At 42.2% G+C, this 18,579-nt stretch overlaps 1 protein-coding gene across 8 annotated transcripts in view; it reads right to left on the bottom strand.

Annotated features, from left to right (window-relative positions):
• Positions 1-17,820, bottom strand: part of ptk2aa (protein tyrosine kinase 2aa) — a 48,517-nt gene extending 30,697 nt beyond the window's left edge. For 3 of the 8 annotated variants that reach the window (XM_089023120.1, XM_089023121.1, XM_089023122.1), the window contains exons 1-8: positions 17,633-17,820; positions 16,725-16,804; positions 9,058-9,084; positions 5,654-5,901; positions 4,538-4,710; positions 2,940-3,027; positions 2,658-2,737; positions 887-949 (exon numbers count right to left, since the gene is read on the bottom strand). In XM_089023120.1, coding sequence (XP_088879246.1) covers positions 887-949; positions 2,658-2,737; positions 2,940-3,027; positions 4,538-4,710; positions 5,654-5,901; positions 9,058-9,084; positions 16,725-16,788 — 743 coding nt within the window. In that variant the 5' untranslated portion in view covers positions 16,789-16,804; positions 17,633-17,820. Of the gene's footprint in view, positions 1-886; positions 950-2,657; positions 2,738-2,939; positions 3,028-4,537; positions 4,711-5,653; positions 5,902-7,937; positions 8,094-9,057; positions 9,085-10,982; positions 11,171-16,724; positions 16,805-17,632 lie in introns of those variants that run through there. The other 5 variants (XM_089023127.1, XM_089023124.1, XM_089023125.1 and 2 more) reach the window with 5 other exon arrangements.
• Positions 17,821-18,579: the final 759 nt, after the last annotated feature.

The following is an 18,579-nucleotide window of genomic DNA, read 5'->3' as shown; positions in this document are numbered from 1 at the left end:
AGGGGGTGATCCGACCCGCTTACTACGCCAAAAAGCAAATGGCACAAGAGGGGGCAAAATTACGCAAAAGAAGATGACATAAATTTACGGGACGCAGGGAAAATACCTCGGACCGCGCATCGAAGGAAGAGTCCAGGTACGGTGGCGAGTTGAGTCAATCATCCGGCATTGGCGAGGTGATCGTGAACCGTATAAATGCCCCGTGTCCGTGATTAGAGAATGACAGCGGGTGGTGAACGGCCGGGAGATGCAGCCCCCCCCCCCCGCTGTCAACTCGCAAGTGACAGGAGCAAAGAGGTGGTTTCGGTGTTCGAAAAAAAATATCGCTTTTCGAACAGGGTCCTGGAACGAATTATGGTTGAGAACCGAGGTACCACTGTATTTAGTTTTTTTGGGGAAAATGTTTGATCAATGAGAGACTATTAGAAAAACCCAGCTGTCAGGCTTGCACTGCCTCCAACTCTTTTTGCCTGACGTCTTTTTTGGGGACGATGGACAGACCGAGAAGATTGCAAATAGGACAAAGTCATGAGATGAGGAGAAAGCAGGATGCGTAACGACCAGCCATTTTTTTCTCTGTTCATTGGCGAGCTCATTAGGCCAAAGGGTTTGAAACAGGAAAAAAACATGACAGCAGAATCGGGCAGCTCATTAGAATTGGAGCCAAGGAACCTCATTAAGCCGCCTGGTTTGTTCGCGTTTAGCCGTCTAGGAGCCAGGAAATTGCCACATGGACCACAAAAGAGCCTTGCCGTCAGAAGTAATATTCCATGTGATAACACACACATTTATAGAACTGGAACCAGTTGAGTTGCAAAACATGCTGGTGAGAGGATCAAAGTGATGGAGGATGACGACTGACCTGAAAGAATCTGAAAATACTTACTCCAGTAGCTCATAGTTGGACTTCTTATCCAGGGCGTTTCCCCTCATTTCTTTAAAGAACCTCCTGGAAATTAGAGCACAGCATCTCTGTGTCAGCATTAAATAAATGATTTTGTGTTTGTGGCCTTTGGGATAAAATAAACATTCCTTTCAAGAGAGCCACAGACGATTAGTATTGTTATCATTATTAATTTTTGTTTTTCCCGAGCAATTCAATTGGAAATGTGCTTGTCCGATTTTAGAATGGGAAAAAAAGCTACAAGAATGCTTTTTATAAAAGAGCAAGACATTAACTTATTCACTGCCATTCCTGAATTCATTTGGGAATTGAAAAGCATGATGTGGAGCGCCATTCCAAAATTTGAAAGGGTTTTGTTTTTTACTTTGTCGGTGTAGAGCACAGGTGTCAAAGTCAAGGCCCGCGGGCCAAATCCGGCCCGCCACATCATTTTTTTCGGCTCACGAAAGCAAATCAAACTTGTGAAATTCCATGATGCTTGCTAAAATCCGAACCAAAATTTCATATTTTTGGATGTAAACCACAATAACAGTCATTATTCTTGACTTCAGATTTGAAAACTAGTTATTCATTAATTTTGTGTGTGCTCTATATGTAATATGTGGAGGGGATTAAACATTCTAATGGCTTCCCCAAATTCATAACGGGCCTCGAGAGGAATCCATAACTACAATGTGGCCCGCGGCAAAAAATTACTTTGACACCCCTGGTGTAGAGTGTGCGAATCAAGCTGCGGTCAAACCTCTGGCAATGTTTATCCCTCCCATGAGGGGGCAGAATTTGTCATTTGTACAGCCGCCCCTATTTCCATTGCAGATAACTCCAGACCCGTATACCTTAGGAATTAACTATTTTTTCTGATGAAAGAAGAGAGCCTAAGGTTTAATTTGAGAGAAAATGACAAAAACCCTGGCACTGGAGTGGACACATTTTTTTTGTACATGGTCTGGCAGCGAATGAGTTAAAATAATTTAACAAATTCAGCTGCAGCGGACATGACAGTGGACATCTTTTCATGTTATCAGTTTACATATACAGTGAGACCTCAACTTACAAACACCTCAACTTACAAACTTTTTGTCTTACAAACATCAAATTTCTGAAAATTAAACCTTATAATAAGCACTATTTTCATAATACACACCCACCACGGCTGGCGGAGTGATCTTCGGCGGAAGCACACGACCGAACAGCACCAAGGTTAAGTGACCAACAGTCCTTATGGAAGGTGACTCTCCTTCCATAAGCCATCAACGACCATCAAAAAGGTAAATAAAAATTTATTTTACAGCACAGTTTATTTCTTTAATTACATTCGTCATGTAATGCGCCTCTCTTTCCAAACAGCAATTCCCTTTGACCTTCAAACTCCAACGCCATTCCATCAAGCCATAAATGACCATCACAAATGTAAATAAAGTGACTTTATGATACAATGCAGTGTATTTCTTTCATTACAATACAATAGCACATTTATTATACATGGAATAAGGTATGTTGTGTGTAGTTTTAAGGTTTATTTAGTTGAAAAGTATATTTTATGGAAACCCGGGAACTGATTATTCCCATTTTAATGGTTTCTTATGTGAATTATTTTTTTGAGATACACACTTTTCGCCTTACACACTCTGTCTGGGAACCAATTAAATTCGTAAGTTGAGGTCTCACTGTACTTATCTCTTTCATGCACCATGTAAACCCGATAACATAATAAGCCGCGCGCTGTTGTAACCGCTGTACATGAAAGAGGTACCTGATCTCCAGGCATCCCAGTTTAAGAGCGACATCTTGCTCGGCTTGATCCCCGATCTGTGCCATGTAGTCATTTTTCACCTAGGTGTCAAATGACACATGTAAGCGACAAAATGTTTATTTCAAGACACTGACATATTTCTATCGCCGAGCAACAAATGGCACTCTGACAAACACAAACAGTCCTAGTGACCTACATGACTTCCAGGGAAGTATGCGGCCGGCAATCAACGCCATATGTCTGGTGTTGAAAGATGAATTATGTGTGTTTGTGTATCCGTACCTGGTGGTAAAAGTAATTGAGTGTAGGTTTGTCTTCTGTAAACTGCTTTACAAAGCCTTTCGGGAGGTATCGGATCCTCAGTTCGTACCTACGGGGAAGAAATTTTTTAAAAGGGGGTGGGTAACCTAAGGACCATGGGCTTTTTTTTCTATTCTTGCTGGCCGGTCAGGCAATTCCCAAAACAAAGCAGAGGGTATGAAATAAAGACACAAGCATGAAAAGAAGTGTTGACTTTGTCAGACAAAGGTGACATCTGCTTCCTTCTCTTTTTGTAAGTCCACAGTGCCAAAGGTTCAACATGTAACAATGGCATTAGTGGCAACCGCCACAATAAAAGTGATCCACGAGCCTTTCAATACACCGTACGACAGACGGCGCCCGCTGGATTTTGCACTCTCCTGGTAAATCACTCCTGGTTCTTTTGCATTTGATCCAGGCGAGCTTTCATGTTCTGATCTCAATTTGTATGGGAGGAATATTCTTCAAGAACTTAAATTAATTTGCATAGTTGAACAGACAATTAATAAAGTTGGAGGTATTTTGAATCGTTCATATTTCAGTTCTCCTTTTCTCATCTACAAGATGAAGAAACAAACTCCCACATACTGTAACTGTAAAGTGTCCTTGAGAGGCGCGTACAAATAAAATGTATTATTATTATTATTATTATTATTATTATTATTATTATGATTATTACTATGCTGGATCTGGGTAATTAAAAATGCGGCAAGTTGCCCCTCTTGGGGGCCAAATTCAAAAATGGATGGGGCCCGATTGAACTAGATTTCCCCCAAGTACTTTCCCAAGTACTGATTGAAATAAACCAAACTACATTCATTTGAGCATGATATTTCTAAATTGCAAATGAAAAACCATTATTTGTTGTATTAAGTTCATTCTAGTCTACCTGATATCTAATTAAAAACAGATTCTTATCTTACAGACAGTGTATTGTCGGTGTTCAAATACCTGACATGAAGTAGACGCCGAAACATGTCAGGTATTTGAACACCAACTACACTGTCTGTAAGATAAGAATCTGTTTTAAATTAAACCATTATTTGACTAAAATCTATTTTGCTAATATATCAACAATTTCAATTCAAGACAAATAATGTATTCATACATAAAATAAACCAGCATTTTCCATTTTCTTTAGTTCCTAAACAATCAATCCTGTGCTAATTTTATATTTGACAGTATTACGGACAGAGAACATACCACAAACAATATTTCTTACTCATGTCTACGTCAACATTTCTTTGCTTTGAATATTTCTATTGTGCCTCAACAGCTTTGAAATAATTTCTGTTAGCCACTAAATTTGAATAATTAACAGCAGTTTTCTGCAACCAATTGTCACCAGGCACCACATATGGTGCACCACTGCATGGCTGGATTTTGCCCTTCACTGTCTGCGTCATACAAACTGGCTGCACTTCATACCAATTATCCTTTCCAGCGACTTGATTTAAAATATAAATGATATATGTTTTCCTCATGCACAGAGAGAGATGCCGCAAATGAATCTTTCAACTGCATGGAGCAAAAGGGGCGTTGTGCGCCTTCGCTGAATCGCAACCCCAAACTTCACTCACCTCCATTCCTCATTGGGACGTGCCTGTTCATATTTTTCTCGCACGTGCGACACGCCCATGTCGGGATGAAGCCAGTGGACTTGGTCTTTGGCCTGCCCGCTGCTGCTGAGACGCAGGCCGAAACACGACGTCCATCGCACCTTGTGGATGTCCAGGATCTTCTGGATGATTCCCTGTTGACAAGGGCGGCACGTTGCAACATGATATTCACTTCAACAATAACAACAGTTCAAACGATCTGGATTAAAAACAGAATCCACGATAAAGTAGCTTTGCATTGTGAAATGGAACAAATTTAAGATGGCATCCACACCCAAACAAGCTGCCAGACAAAGACATAACATGCACATTAATGCTCAGAGGAGCATGTGTGTTGCCATGTAAAAACTCTGGCGGACATGCTGGGAGGGGGAGGGGTGACCCAAATATGGAGCGAGGCCGCTTAACTGCTTGAGGGGTCTAGGTTGAGGTCCAGGTGGTCCTCGGTGGTAGATTCCTTTTAAATCCATATTTGCGTCATTGACGAACAGAGCAGCTCTGGGGCGATTGTGCTTTTTTTGCGTCCGTCATGGGCAGCATTTTCACAGCACCGCTTTGTTCAGCGGAAAGGTCGGTGCTGTTGCACGATCAGCGGTTAGTTGATTGAGTAGCCCACCATGAGAAGAAAGGAGCGTCAGCGCAGAGCGCAGATGCGTATTTGGATTTGTCGCGGCTTGGAATTGAAGCGGATTCACGTTGGGGCAGGAGATGTGAGACAATTTCTTTTGGTCAATGGAAGCTACAGCTTCATGATCCCTGATCCACTGGTGAAAAAGGAGGCTTTGATCCTTTCCTCTTTCATTTAGAATTGCTTCATGTCACAAGGAGGGTGCAGAAAGTATGTACTTAAGATTGAATGACCGTGTCTTTGTGTTGTCATATTATTTTGTTGTTTTGTTTTTTTGTTGCTTTGACCTCAAGGTGGCACCGTGACAGTGGCTGCCTTTACAGCAGCTCTGTATTTTGTTTTTGTACTTCTTCCTTTCTTTTCACACTCAACACTTCGCTGCTGTGAAATGTATATTCCTCCACTACAAGACTAATCAAGACTAATCCAATCCAGAGTCAAAATCTTACCCGAACATCAGTAGCATCCCCATATCGGATGTTGGAGGACCAGCTGCTAAGTTCTGTGTTGATCTCAAAATGGTGGAAGACCTTCAGGACCCGGTCCACAGATCCAGCAACGGTACGGTCAGCCCCCCCAGTGCTGAGCCTCGACTTAGCGTCGCCGTCCAGCAGGACGTGATTGAGGTTGGGATCCATGTAGGGCGTTGCCATGGTCTTCCCCGCTGACACCGCCGCCGCTAAGTGTCTGTCATATTCTGGAAAACAAGCAAACAATTTCCCGCGTTGAGATTCTTCGGGCGATGTCAAGGTTCATCCAATCGACGACCAAAATAAGACAATGGACCAGAGGCGGTTATTTTTCCTGACATTGACAAACTTCCTGGAATTAAACTCAGATGGGAATGCCTTCTGTCGTCATGTATGTTTGTCTTGACATGTTTGTGTGGAGAGAAGAAAACGGATTATTATCCAAATGATTAAAATTGCTGCGATTGGCTGGCAACCAATTCGGGGTGTCCCCCGCCTCGTGCCCGAAGACAGCTGAGATAGGCTCCAGCAACCCCCGCGACCCTAATGAGGAATAAGCGGTACGGAAAATGAGATGAGATGAGATGAGATGAGATGATTAAAATTGACGATGGTAAACGCTTTCTCACTATACCACTGACGATGGTAAACTCTTTCTCACCCCTCACACCACTGCTATCCTAATTCATAGTCTTGTCACCTCCCGGATAGACTATTGCAATTCAGTTCTCCTTGGTGTCCCTCAGAAACTTCTCCACAAACTTCAACTCGTCCAGAGTTCTTCAGCCCGGATCACCAGAAACTCATCCTTTCACCACATCACCCCCGTCCTCCAAGAACCCCACTGGCTCCCAATCAAATATAGAATTAACTTTCAAATTCTTCTTTATAGATTTAAAGCTATCCATGACCTTGCCCCCCCATACCTGTCTGACCTTCTTCAAAATTTCTATTCCCTCTTGTTCCCTCAGATCCTCTTCCTCCCTCCACCTATGTGTGCCCCCTGCCTATCTCAGCACGATGGGGGACAGAGCTTTCAGTAGCTCTGCCCCCAAACTCTGGAACTCGTTCCTCCCAACATTCGTAACATCGATTCTCCTCCCACCTTCAAATCCCATCTCAAAACCCACCTATTTAAAATTGCATTCTGTTTAGCTCTTTCTCGTTTCTATTTATAATTGTATTTTATTTATTGTATTCTATTTGTGATTGTATTTTATGTATTATAGTACCAATGCTTGTCTGTGACTGTAAAGTGTCCTGGAGAGCTTTGAAAGGTTCTTAAAATAAAATGCATTATTATTATTAACTGTCAGTATCTTTAAAGGACAACCGACGTCTCCGGACAAGTTGTGTCCATAATTTGTAAAATGGCTTCAAATGACTTCTACTGAGTGTATTTTACACAGATTCCATCGCATATAGCTATAGTTTACGTTTTAAGACTCGCGCTGAACATTCAGGAAGTCTTGTTTTTGAGTTGGTGACGAGTCCTCACGTGACGTCAGAAAAGGACCGCCGTTCACCGTAAAAAAGACGCATTGTAGCGGTCCTTCCATCACGTCAATGTATTTTGCTGTACTGATTTTATTTTTTAAAACCTCATTTTACATCCAAAAGCCGCCAGCAGAGGCAGTGTAAGCTCCATTGAAGAATTCATCAGCCTGTGGAAACGGGCTGATTCATTCCTCACAGCTCGGTGGCCATTTTATTGCCTCTTTTTGCGTGAGACATTCCCCCGCCCATTTGCCTCAAAATGACACGAAATAAATTCTTTAATTGATTGCACCATGTATGCTTTCCTCTTCAGAACTATTTGAATCATATTCATAACTGGATGTGTAACAAGAAATGATATTATCCGAATCTGAAGCCATTGTTTTTATTCTCCAGCAATGCAAGACGTCTTGGTGTGACGTCACGAAAGGGGGGCGGGACTTTCTGAAAATGCCCAATTCGCAGCTCAATTTTTTGCAGATTTTGGACACTTTAAGTCATTTTTATTGGTGTTTTGCATTTGAATAAAAATATCATACTGCGTGTTTTGGGTATTTTAGATGCTATAAAACGTTTTTCTGATGTCAGTTAAAAAACAAAAAAGTGACGTCGGTTGCCCTTTAAAACAATGATCCCACAACACTTGTAGAGCAAGTTCAAAAAAAACTTGTAGAGCAAGTTCAAAAAAAAAAAAATGAAAACAAACAATGGCGGACAATGCAGGACCCTAATACGAGTCCTGGTATTAGGGAACGGACTGCCCTACCTTGGCCCCAACATATGGGAAAGGGGCTACAGCCTCTCATCACCATGGAAACGCATGTCAGTCTCTGGGTGTGTCCGTCACCTCTGAGCACGGAGAGGCAGCTGACAGCCTCGCAAACACGCATGACGCCACACCTCGTCCCCGAGCAAGGGTGACGCAAACGAGCACTCTATCCGCCGCTTCCAGTGGCAAATTGAACAAATCCCAATGTCAAACACGAGTCCTTCAGTCTGAGTCCAGAAAGGTTCTCTTCGCCGCTCCCCACGACGGCCCCCTTTTTCTGACGACAAGCACACTGTTTGTTATCGGGCCATTACGACCTCATGCCTGCGCTCCATAGTTACGCCGTTGCCGTGGAAGTGTGACGTGGTCGTCATTTGCAAAGCTTTTCTTCCTGTTGCGATGATACTTCACGGTAAAATAAATAATCAAACTTTTTTCAAGCCGGCGGAGAGCGCTAAAGACTTTAGCGAGGCACCAATGGAGAGACGTCCTCTTTCTCGGGTAACTGGGGCGCACAATGAAAGAGAGAGAGACAGAAGCAGAGATGCTGGGATGACGGGGAAGGGGGACTATTGTCTCTGAGAAGAATGACAGGAAAAAGGAGGACAGACGCGTCCACGGGTGAAAGTTGAACGGGGTGGAGCGGGAGGAGGATGCCAATCACTAAAACACCGGACTGTTCAACGCACAACTTTTAGGGTGACGTCAGGGACTTTTGGACCGTTGGAGAGGGACACTGGACACATTAGTTCAATAAAATAGCACAGGGGGCTGAGTGGTTTCCATGGCTACCTCACATCTCAAAATTCAGGGTTAGAATCTTAGTGCCTGGGCCGATCGATAATACGCTCAACTGCTCCGTTGACTTCATTTCGCACTCTCTGGTCTTTAGGGGATGAACTTGGTGACCGGAAAGGAACCCGCTACTGTTGAGATGAGAGCCATTCGCGGTGCATTGACCTCGGATTACAACCGCCAACAAATTACCTCCTCTGTTCTCCGTCAGGGGAAATCTTTGGTGGTCAACAACACCCCCCTTCACACACCCCTACCGAGCCTTTAACAGCTGTATGATAATGAGCATAAAATTAGGCGAAGGGGAATAGGAGACACTCACCTGTGTAGTAGGCAATCCGGGTGATATCTGAAAGACAGACAAATAAAAAGCATGATCATCACAAAAGGTTAAAAAAATAAAAGATTGAAAAAGGAAAATCATGACACTGTAGAGTAGACCGTGACGCTGCCCCTTAGCGTCAGAACGTCTCTGTGAAGACTAAGGTACGATGCATGACGATGAATGGCTTACTCAAGCACTCAAACTCCCACAGGAAGTCCACAAGTGGTCTTTGGGATCCTTGGGCGTCACTGATCCCCTTATCGGGTCGAGAAGATAAGTGCTCCCGACAACTAGGGCTACACAATATGAATATGCGGTCATACAGTATCACACAAGCTTGGAGTGAAATGACAGAAGGGGGTCAACAACAAAGATGATGTCATAGAAAGAAAGGCCACAGAGAGGAAGTGCCAACTCAGGTCATACAGTTTATTGACCGACGGTCTGTAATATGAAGCTAGCATGTGTGCGCGAGTGCCGCGGAGGCAGAAAGAGCCTCCAATAATGATAAATCCTCAGGGATTACTTTAATGATTTGCACATTTTCCTTCCAATGCACATTTCACAGCACTTGTGATGCTGAAACACCCCATGAACGACAACAAAGAACAGTCATAAAATAGTCGTCACCAAATTTATTCGGGAATTGAAAAGCATGACGCGGAGCGCCATTCCCAAATTTGTTCGGGTTTAGTTTTTTTCTGACAGGGGGGTGCCGAAAAAGCGCTGGTCAGACCTCTCTCTGGCAATGTGTTTTCCCTTCCCCAAGGGCGATAGCATTCCCCTTTTGCCATGTTAGCGCTTTGTTCCAGCTTTAGCGCTACATAAACCAATATGTATGTATTTTGTACATCCGCCCCCATTCCAAGCTCAGATAACTCCAGACCCATATTACTAAGGAATTAACTGTTTTCTGATAAAAGAAAAGAGTATGATTTCTTACGCTGCATTGAATGTTTATGTAGTCCTATAACTCAATATTCCATGGGTCCTGGAATTTGAGTGAAAATGACAAAAAAAACTGGCACTGGAGTGGCCACATTTTTTGCACATGGCTGACAGTGAATGAGTTAATATGAATGGATGATTGATTGTCGGAACAGAGAGAAGAATAACTTTTGCTGGAGTTCTCTGTAAGGGGGAAAATGACAGGCTTGGGTCATAAAGCCTCCAAACAAAATGGTGCAAAGAGAAATAAACACAGAAATAAAAACTAGTCCATCGAAGGGTGCACAACACAAACCTCTCATTTAACATCCACACACAACTTACCACACATTCAATACAATACATATTGTTTTATATAGCACTTTAACAACAGCTGAAGCTGGAACAACACGCTTAACATGGACAGCTAACATACGCAGGAAATAAAGCAGTGACAACGATAGTAGAAAGCACCAGGGAGTAAAAACAAGATCGTTATCATGAGTACGTCTGTATAAGATCTCAGTCGTACAGGAGTGGTCCATCGATGAGAAGGTTTCTTCAGCCGTCATCTGTACAAATTTGAAGGTTTCGGACGTTTTGCCTCCTATCCAAGAGGCTTTGTCAGCGAACTAAAAAAAGTTTTTAGTTCGCTGAATTTGTACAGATGACGGCTGAAGAAACCTTCTCATCGATGGAGTTATCATGTTTATTCACACACTTGGAGCCTCCCCGTTCGCACATGCGACTCCGATTGAGAGGAAAGAGGATTACGCCACCTCTTTCAAATTGCATTTCTATTACATGAAGGCTCAATTCCAAGGAGCACCGCTGTTGCAACATCCAAAGAGTCACCAAGTGACAACGAACTAGTCAGCGCGCGTCATAATGTATTTTCATGTTCCTCAAAACTGAACTCTTCCTCTTCATCAAATCGAACATGACACATACATACGAGCCGTGTATAAAAATCCCCACCTTGGGATAATTCTTACCATGGTACAATCCCTCCATTTAGGAATCAAGAAGAGAGGAAAAAAGAAGAGCAAGATTTCCCTCCAGGAACCAAATGAAAGGAGGCTATACTAGGAAAGCCCACATCCCAGCCGGGCTTCTGTGGTCACTGTGTCAGTTTACAAACTAGCCTTCCCCTCCCTTGCTGAATCTCGCGCTTACAAGTACTACGACTACAAATACACGCGAGTGGGGAGGAGGAGAGAGGAGAGAAAGAAACCGCAAGAGAGGAGTTCCTAAAGGGGGCGGCGGATGAGGGACTGGATGAAGGAGGAAGAAAGGGGAGGGGCTTATCTTTGTCCACCGGGAGAGCGATGAAGGGGGGAAAAGGCAGCCAGATGTACGAGTCACAGTGACGTGACAGAAGCAGGAGGCAAGAGAGAGAAACTGCAAAGCAACCCCCCTCCCAAAAAAAGAATATAGTGAGAAATCTAAAAAGCTTCAGTGGTTTATACGAGACGATTTCATTCGGGATTTGAAAAGTGTGACGTGGAGCGCCATTCCTGAATTTGGGTTTTTTTGGTCGCCCGTCTTTAAAACACGCCTCAAAACTCACTTGTACTCTTTGCATTTGACTCGGCATGATTCAGACTTGATCTTGGTTTTATTCCCTGGTGCTTTCTCCTATCTTTGTGACTGCTTTATATCCTGTATATGATAGTTGTCCATGTTAAGCGCTTATTTACAGTTTCAGCACTATATTAATCAGAATGTATTGTATATTAGTGTGGTGTAATCAAACTTCTTCAAGTGAGGTCACAAAAATACTATAGCGGTAAATATATAAAATACTGTATAATGCATTTTTTTTATTATGACATCATTTTTTTAGATCCTTCCCTACCACAAATGCCTTTATTTTATTCACTCAATGTTGTTATATGATTGTATGACATGTATCTTTCTTTCAACTATCTTTGTCACTGCTTTATTTTCCTGTATATGATAGCTGTCCATGTTAAGCGCTTTGTTACAGCTTCAGCTATTGTTAAAGTGCCATATAAATCAATATTTATTGTCTTGTATAAAAAGAGATTACATATGAGGTGTGAATGAGGGTCCCTTTTCTCTCTGGGGATATAAAACGTATGCACAGATTTGGCAAACTGGCCACAAGGCAAGAACCAGAGTTGCTTAAAAGCAAAGCAGATTAATGGGCCACCAGATTACTCGGCCAAGATGTCACACACTCACATCCAAACTCTCGTCGAGGATGACAGTGTCTCGGTCAAGCCAGATTCAAGCACCCATGTCGTAACATTGCCCTCTAGTGGCAAGGCAATTTCAATGCCGGTTAAAAACGCATCCAAAAAGGATGTCGGTTCAACACCCCTCTCGTGCCTGCGGAGAGTTTGAAAATCATCACGTTAAAACGGGTTGGAAGCAGCTCGGGGACAGGAGAATGAGGACCGTCGCTCAATGAACCTTTGTGTGAAAGGACAGCGTTTGCGGGTGACTCATGGTGATGCCACATAGACACGCACATTAACCCTGACCGACACCCGCATACAGACAGTGGCGATTTACCATTGCCTGACCTCAGCGGCAATCACGGCAGTTATGTCTGCGCAGTCTCCACCAAACGTGAGACTGTGATGTCATAACTCTGGCTGGCATCCAGGTGTTCCACTGAAGATGTTCTCTATTCCGACTGTGTGTGTGTGCGTAGTAATGATGAGGTCATATGATTGGCCAAGCAGACGCTGATGTGTGGACTTGGGCTTTGCCTCGCGTATTCCCGATGGCTGAGTTTTGAAAAAAGGGCCTTCATAATATCACCATGGCATCGCCATAGCACTTTGTAAGAATTATTAGGTCAAGAAAAAAATTGCCGTCCTCAAACAGAGCATCCTTAAAAAAATATATCTCAATTTGTGGCACATATGACACATTTACATATTGATTTATATAGCTTGTAGTTGTAAGAAACCGCTTCACCACACAATGGCTTCAGAGTGTCTCAATTTGCAAGGTGGTGGACCCCAAAAAAGCAGGCAGGAGGAAGTAGCACAGTGTATTTGACAAGTTGTATGAAATAAAGTCCGCAGGAACAAAATCCTCAAACAACAAAGTGATCAGAACAAAATGCCCAAAGTAGCAAACAAACCCTCGAGTGAAACATGACAAGATGAAACAAACCTGATAGGGTGAAACAAACAATGACCTGACCCCGAATGGGCGTCCCTGGAGTCCATTTAACTGCCACTGATTAAAGCGACCAACACCTGTGCAAGTGCTGGCGAGGCCCTACAGTGCCACATGTTGGTCATAAACCAAAATGTTACACAGAGAGCAGATTTTTTTTTATTCAAAAATGATTCTTTTACAGAACAATAGGAAGTGAAAACATAAACATCCTGTCGCATCAGCCCCAAAGGTCCTTCCATTCGTTTTTCTAAAAATCCTTCTATTCAGACAGCTGCAAGTGATTTCGCATGCGTGGACCCTTTTCCACCCAAAGTCAAATCGTGCATTGCTTTTTTTCCCCCCCGATCGTTCGTCTTTACCTCGGCTCTATTCTCTTCCCATCTTTATGACAATAACTTCTTTCTTTCAACAAATTACATCGTCTGCTCCCTCCATGTAGCAGCCACGTGCGCAAAAGGGCAACGACTTTGCAAGATGTTCGCCTCACTATGTCCCATTGTGCTCGTTTTAGGTCCCCGCGGGAGGGAATCACCACGTTCCGAGTCTATTCATCATCAACTGACAACCATGGAACTGTATATGCGCACACGATCCAGAGGACCATTTTTCTTTATGGCTGTCCTCAAATTACCAGTCAAGGGACTTGGGTAAGGATCGAGAAGGATTGCATTAAGCTTTAAAGGACAACCGACACCTCCAGACAAGTTGCGTCCATAATTTGTAAAATCACTTCAAATGACTTCTACTGAGCGCATTTTACAAAGATTTCACCGCATATAGCTATATTTTACGTTTTAAGACTAGCGCTGAATATTCAGGAAGTCTTGTTTTTGAGTTGATGACGATGCCCTCAGCGACGTCACGGAGTGAACGCCCCAGACCGAGAAAGCGACGCACAATGCATTTTGGGTACTTTTTTCATCTGAAAACTCCATGTTGATCGCGCAATTAGAAGTGAAAACTACATAAATAACGCTATGGTGAATTGTTGTGTGTCGCGGCCAATTGCGGTAACACGCATAAAGAAGGTGTAAGTTTACACAAATTCCCAGTGGACAAATCAGCCCATTTCCAACGGAGCGTGTGCGCCATCTTGTGGATGTTCTGGGTGCTACATTGGAGTCCAGACAGCTCGAATTGATACAGAAGGACTACTTTAATCGATTGCAAACATTTATGCTTTCCTCTTCAGAACTATTTGAATCATATTCATAACTGGATGAGTAACAAGAAATCATCTTCTCCGAATCTGAACTCTTTGAAGCTATTGTTTTGATTCTGGAGCAAGGCAGTTTGTGAAGGAGTATCCTGGCGTGACATCACAAACAAGGAGGTGGGATTTTCTGAATCTGCCCAGTTCCGAGCTCATTTTGTGGCAGTTTTGGGACACTACAAGTCATTTTTATTGGTGTTTTGCATTTGACTAAAAATATCAGCCTGTGTGTTATGGGTATTTTAGATGCTATAAAACGTTTTTCTGATGTCAGTTAGGAAACTAAAAAATGGTGAAGGTTGTCCTTTAAAGCTGGGTTTGGAGTTATGCAGGAAAAATGAGAAGTCAACCTGGCTGTTTTCTGTCTCCTGAGCTCATCGCCTTGTGTAAAAGGAGCCCAAGAGGAATAAAAACGAAAGGGGTTGCAGATCGGGTATTTTCGTGCACACGTCCGGCGTATGTGCACGCCCCGAGGAGGGTCAGGTCATTAGCGAGATGTCATTTCCTGCCATTGTGGCCAACTGTCGTCTATCTTGCGTGCTGGTTCATCCACACACACTTCATGAACCACTTCATACAGTAGCTTGCGACCATCTGAGTTTTTTTTAACTCATTCACGGCCAGAGGATGTGCAAAAATGTGTCCACTCCGGTGCCGGGGTTTTTGTCATTGTCAATCAAATTCCAGGACACAAAGAATATTGAGTTTTAGTGCGACATAAACATTCAATGCATCGTAAGAAACCGTAGACTCTCTTCTTTTATCAGAAAAAAAAGAGTAAATTCCGAAAATGAGTTGGAGTTATGAGCTTGAAATGAGGGTGGCTGTCCAAAATCCAATGCAACACATATTGTCATGCCTCTGGAGACTTCCGCCTTTGTTACTCTTTTGCGTCTTTCTGTCACTGGGATGCCAAGAAACTGGGGACAACCTGGTCGGTAAGAAGAGAACAACTGCTACCAGAGTTTTTGAAGGGGATTGACTGTTGGATCTTTGAGGGTAGTCAAGTGTTACTATAAATACAAGAAGTCCTTTGCAATTTTTACAGGCACACTCACACATGCACACACACATATATACACACACACACACACACACACGCCACCATTAGCCAGCTGTAGCCAACCACATGAAAAAAGTGAAATCAGTTCAACTTTGTGGAATGCATCACAGACGCTTATGAGAAAACTTCGACAAAACAATTGAAATTTGAACCGTCTTGAAATTATAAAACCTTGGAGGATGTGTCGATTTGCCCATTTTGAAGTTCGACTACGAATTGTGGGGGGAAAAAAACGATGCTTTTCAAGTCAGACAGAACTTCACAATGCATCATGTGACACAATCATCAAAGGACTCACATGGAAGCAGCCGGAGGAAGCTTGTCACCAAACTATTTCCTGATACTGCTTATCTATCCGTTCAGTGTCTTGAAAGAGTTAATTAAGTTCTTTTACTTTTATACTTTTTGGGTATAGAGGTTTTTTTTACATTAATTGTTGAAGAATGTTTGATTAAGGAAAAATATACTTTTTTTCCTCTACGGGAGCTGATTTCCTTGTTTTTTTTACTTGAACTAATCCTATTTTCTTAGATTAGATTAGATGAGCCTTCATTTGTCTCACAGTGGAGAAATTTAAATTTCATAGCAGCAAAAACAAATAATAACAATAATAATAATAATAATAATAATAATAATAATACATTACATTTTAAGCACCTTTCAAAGCTCTCGAGGACACTTTACAGTCACAGACAAGCATAGGTACTATAATAAATAAAATACAATCACAAATAGAATGCAATAAATAAAATACAATTATAAATAAAAACAAGAGAAAGAGATACAGTAAAGTCTCGTTATATCGATATTCAAGGGAGTCTGAAAAAATATCGATATAACCGGGACTATCGATATATCCGACCCTGTTTGCATGTAATTTTCTCAGTGCGTGCATAGAAATAGTATCGATATAACCGGGACTATCGATATATCCGATATCGATATGACGAGACTTTACTGTACATAGAAAATGCATTTTAAATAGGTTTATATAATAAATAAATAAATACTGTAAAGACAGCCACTCTCGTGGCGCGATCTTGAAGTTGAAAAAATAATAATAACCTCTCACTTCAAACTCTTACTATTGATTGCTGATAGGGGATTCATTTCAGGTATCAATACAATTCTATTTATATGAAGAACCACAATGCAGATCACCTGAATGGTCCACTCACAGTGTCAACCTGAGCCAACACCAAAGTGTGGAAAGGTTGGAGGACGTTAGCATCGACACAGCATTTCTTCACGAGTCATTAAAATAAAAATACAAATAGATAAAAAGGACAGTATGCACACCTAAGGATGAAGAACTCACATTAGGGCTCAGAGGGCTGCATCTCGAATGGATACTGCAGTTCATTAGTATTTGCTTGCATCTGGAATATGAAGCAGAGGGCAAGTGGTGTGCAATTACACACAGCACATCCATAATGTGACACTGCCGCTAATTAAAAATAATCATTCAGGTGAGTGTTTTTAAAAAGAAAATCAGCTTCACACTATTCAGAAGAATGGCTTCAGAATGGCTGGTGTAATTTATACTCAAAGGTCATCCATTTTAGGTCTTAACCTTTTTAAGATTAGAGATGTGTGAAAGAAAAAAGGAGAGGAAATTTGATGAGAGGCAGTTAGCAAAAATGGGCTCATTCATTGACTGCATTTGTGTATTACGATAAAAGAGAATCCTCACAAACTGGTTTGTGATCCGATCGCTTCTATGACAGGAATTGTCGATTAAAGGGTTGTCTCGTTTATAAATATAATTTTTTTTGGGGGGGAGCTAATGTTGTCTAAGGTAGGCGCAGACGGTCCAAAGTGGACTGCGGTGGTTTGTGGTGTTCTTGTTTAAAAGTTGAACTTAGCTCATTCTCAGTATTAGTAGTGTTTATCGACCAAAGAACCACCTGGGAGGGAGATTTGGGAACATAAAAGTAGGTTAATCCAGTCAGAGTGGAGGTAACGTTTCTCCATGTGACTGTCTCAGACGAATAATGCACCGAACATACTTTGCCGTAATTCCCTTGCTATTAAAACGCCGTTTTGACTCATATTTAATACTTCAAAATAGTGACAATGTGGGGGATACTTGAGGTTTTTCTCGAGCGTTACAACAAACGAGCCGACGAACACCACATCATTTCCTTTACCCTCCCTCAAATACAGTAACGCGTCCCCTGAAAAGTGAAATCAAAATGTCAACTTACTTTCTTTCAAGGGCTTCTGTTGACTTTAAAAACAGGCAGAAGTTGTTGGAAATTCCGCTAGGTGAACGGCAGGATACCCGAAGTAGTTGTCAAGCGACGTTTTAATCGCTCCAATCTCTGTGGAGTGTCGCCGCAATCTTGCTCCGTGTATGCGTCTCCCTCTCCCCCACCTCCGCTTGTACCCGAGTCGGCTGTTCCTGCTTCCCTTCCCCGCCCCCGTCCACATCCAACATTCCAACATGGCCGCCGATGGGAGCGAGGCGGGATCGCGCGTGCATTGGCATGTGCACGCGCGCACATGCCAATGCAAGCCCCGCCCACTTTATGAATGAATCAAGAGAACGGAATGGATAACCTCGGGGGGAAATTTGTTTTGTCAGAAGCAAAAGGAAAAGTACATGGCTTGAGGAAAGATAAAATATGTACAGCAAAATTTGAAGCAGGTGTGGCCTACAGAACCGGATTAGGGCCACTGAAGAAAACAATAAGGTTGGCAAGCTTTTTTTCTTCAATGGCCCTTATCCTATTCCATGGAATCTATATTATCACTCGGGATGTGATTTTTTTCAAAATTAATCACACATTTTCTAATACCATATTAAAGTGCATTTAAATAGCTTTCAACTGATGTATAGATTATTGTTCTATCACAAATAATAAGGAAATAATCGAATTTTTAATTTTCGAAATATGAAGTGATTTTCTGCCTGTAATTACACAGTTAAAAGCTAATGCGAATCAGTGACCGAGTTCTTTATTCCAGTTTGAACTACGGATTGATGGATTTGCCTTTATTAGTCTCGCAGTGGAGAAATTTACATTTCACAGCAGCAAAGTTATGAAAGGAATGAAAGTAACTATGATAACTACTCGTAACTTTCTTAATTTTTGGCAGATCTCAACGAGTAAGGTGCCATTGGAAAGCTTTTGAAATTCTAAACAAGAAC

This window comes from Hippocampus bargibanti, linkage group LG20, assembly GCF_051943395.1.
Source record: "Hippocampus bargibanti isolate YZ-2025 linkage group LG20, ASM5194339v1, whole genome shotgun sequence".
NCBI lineage: Eukaryota > Metazoa > Chordata > Actinopteri > Syngnathiformes > Syngnathidae > Hippocampus > Hippocampus bargibanti.
This window is presented reverse-complemented; position numbering and strand designations above follow the sequence as displayed.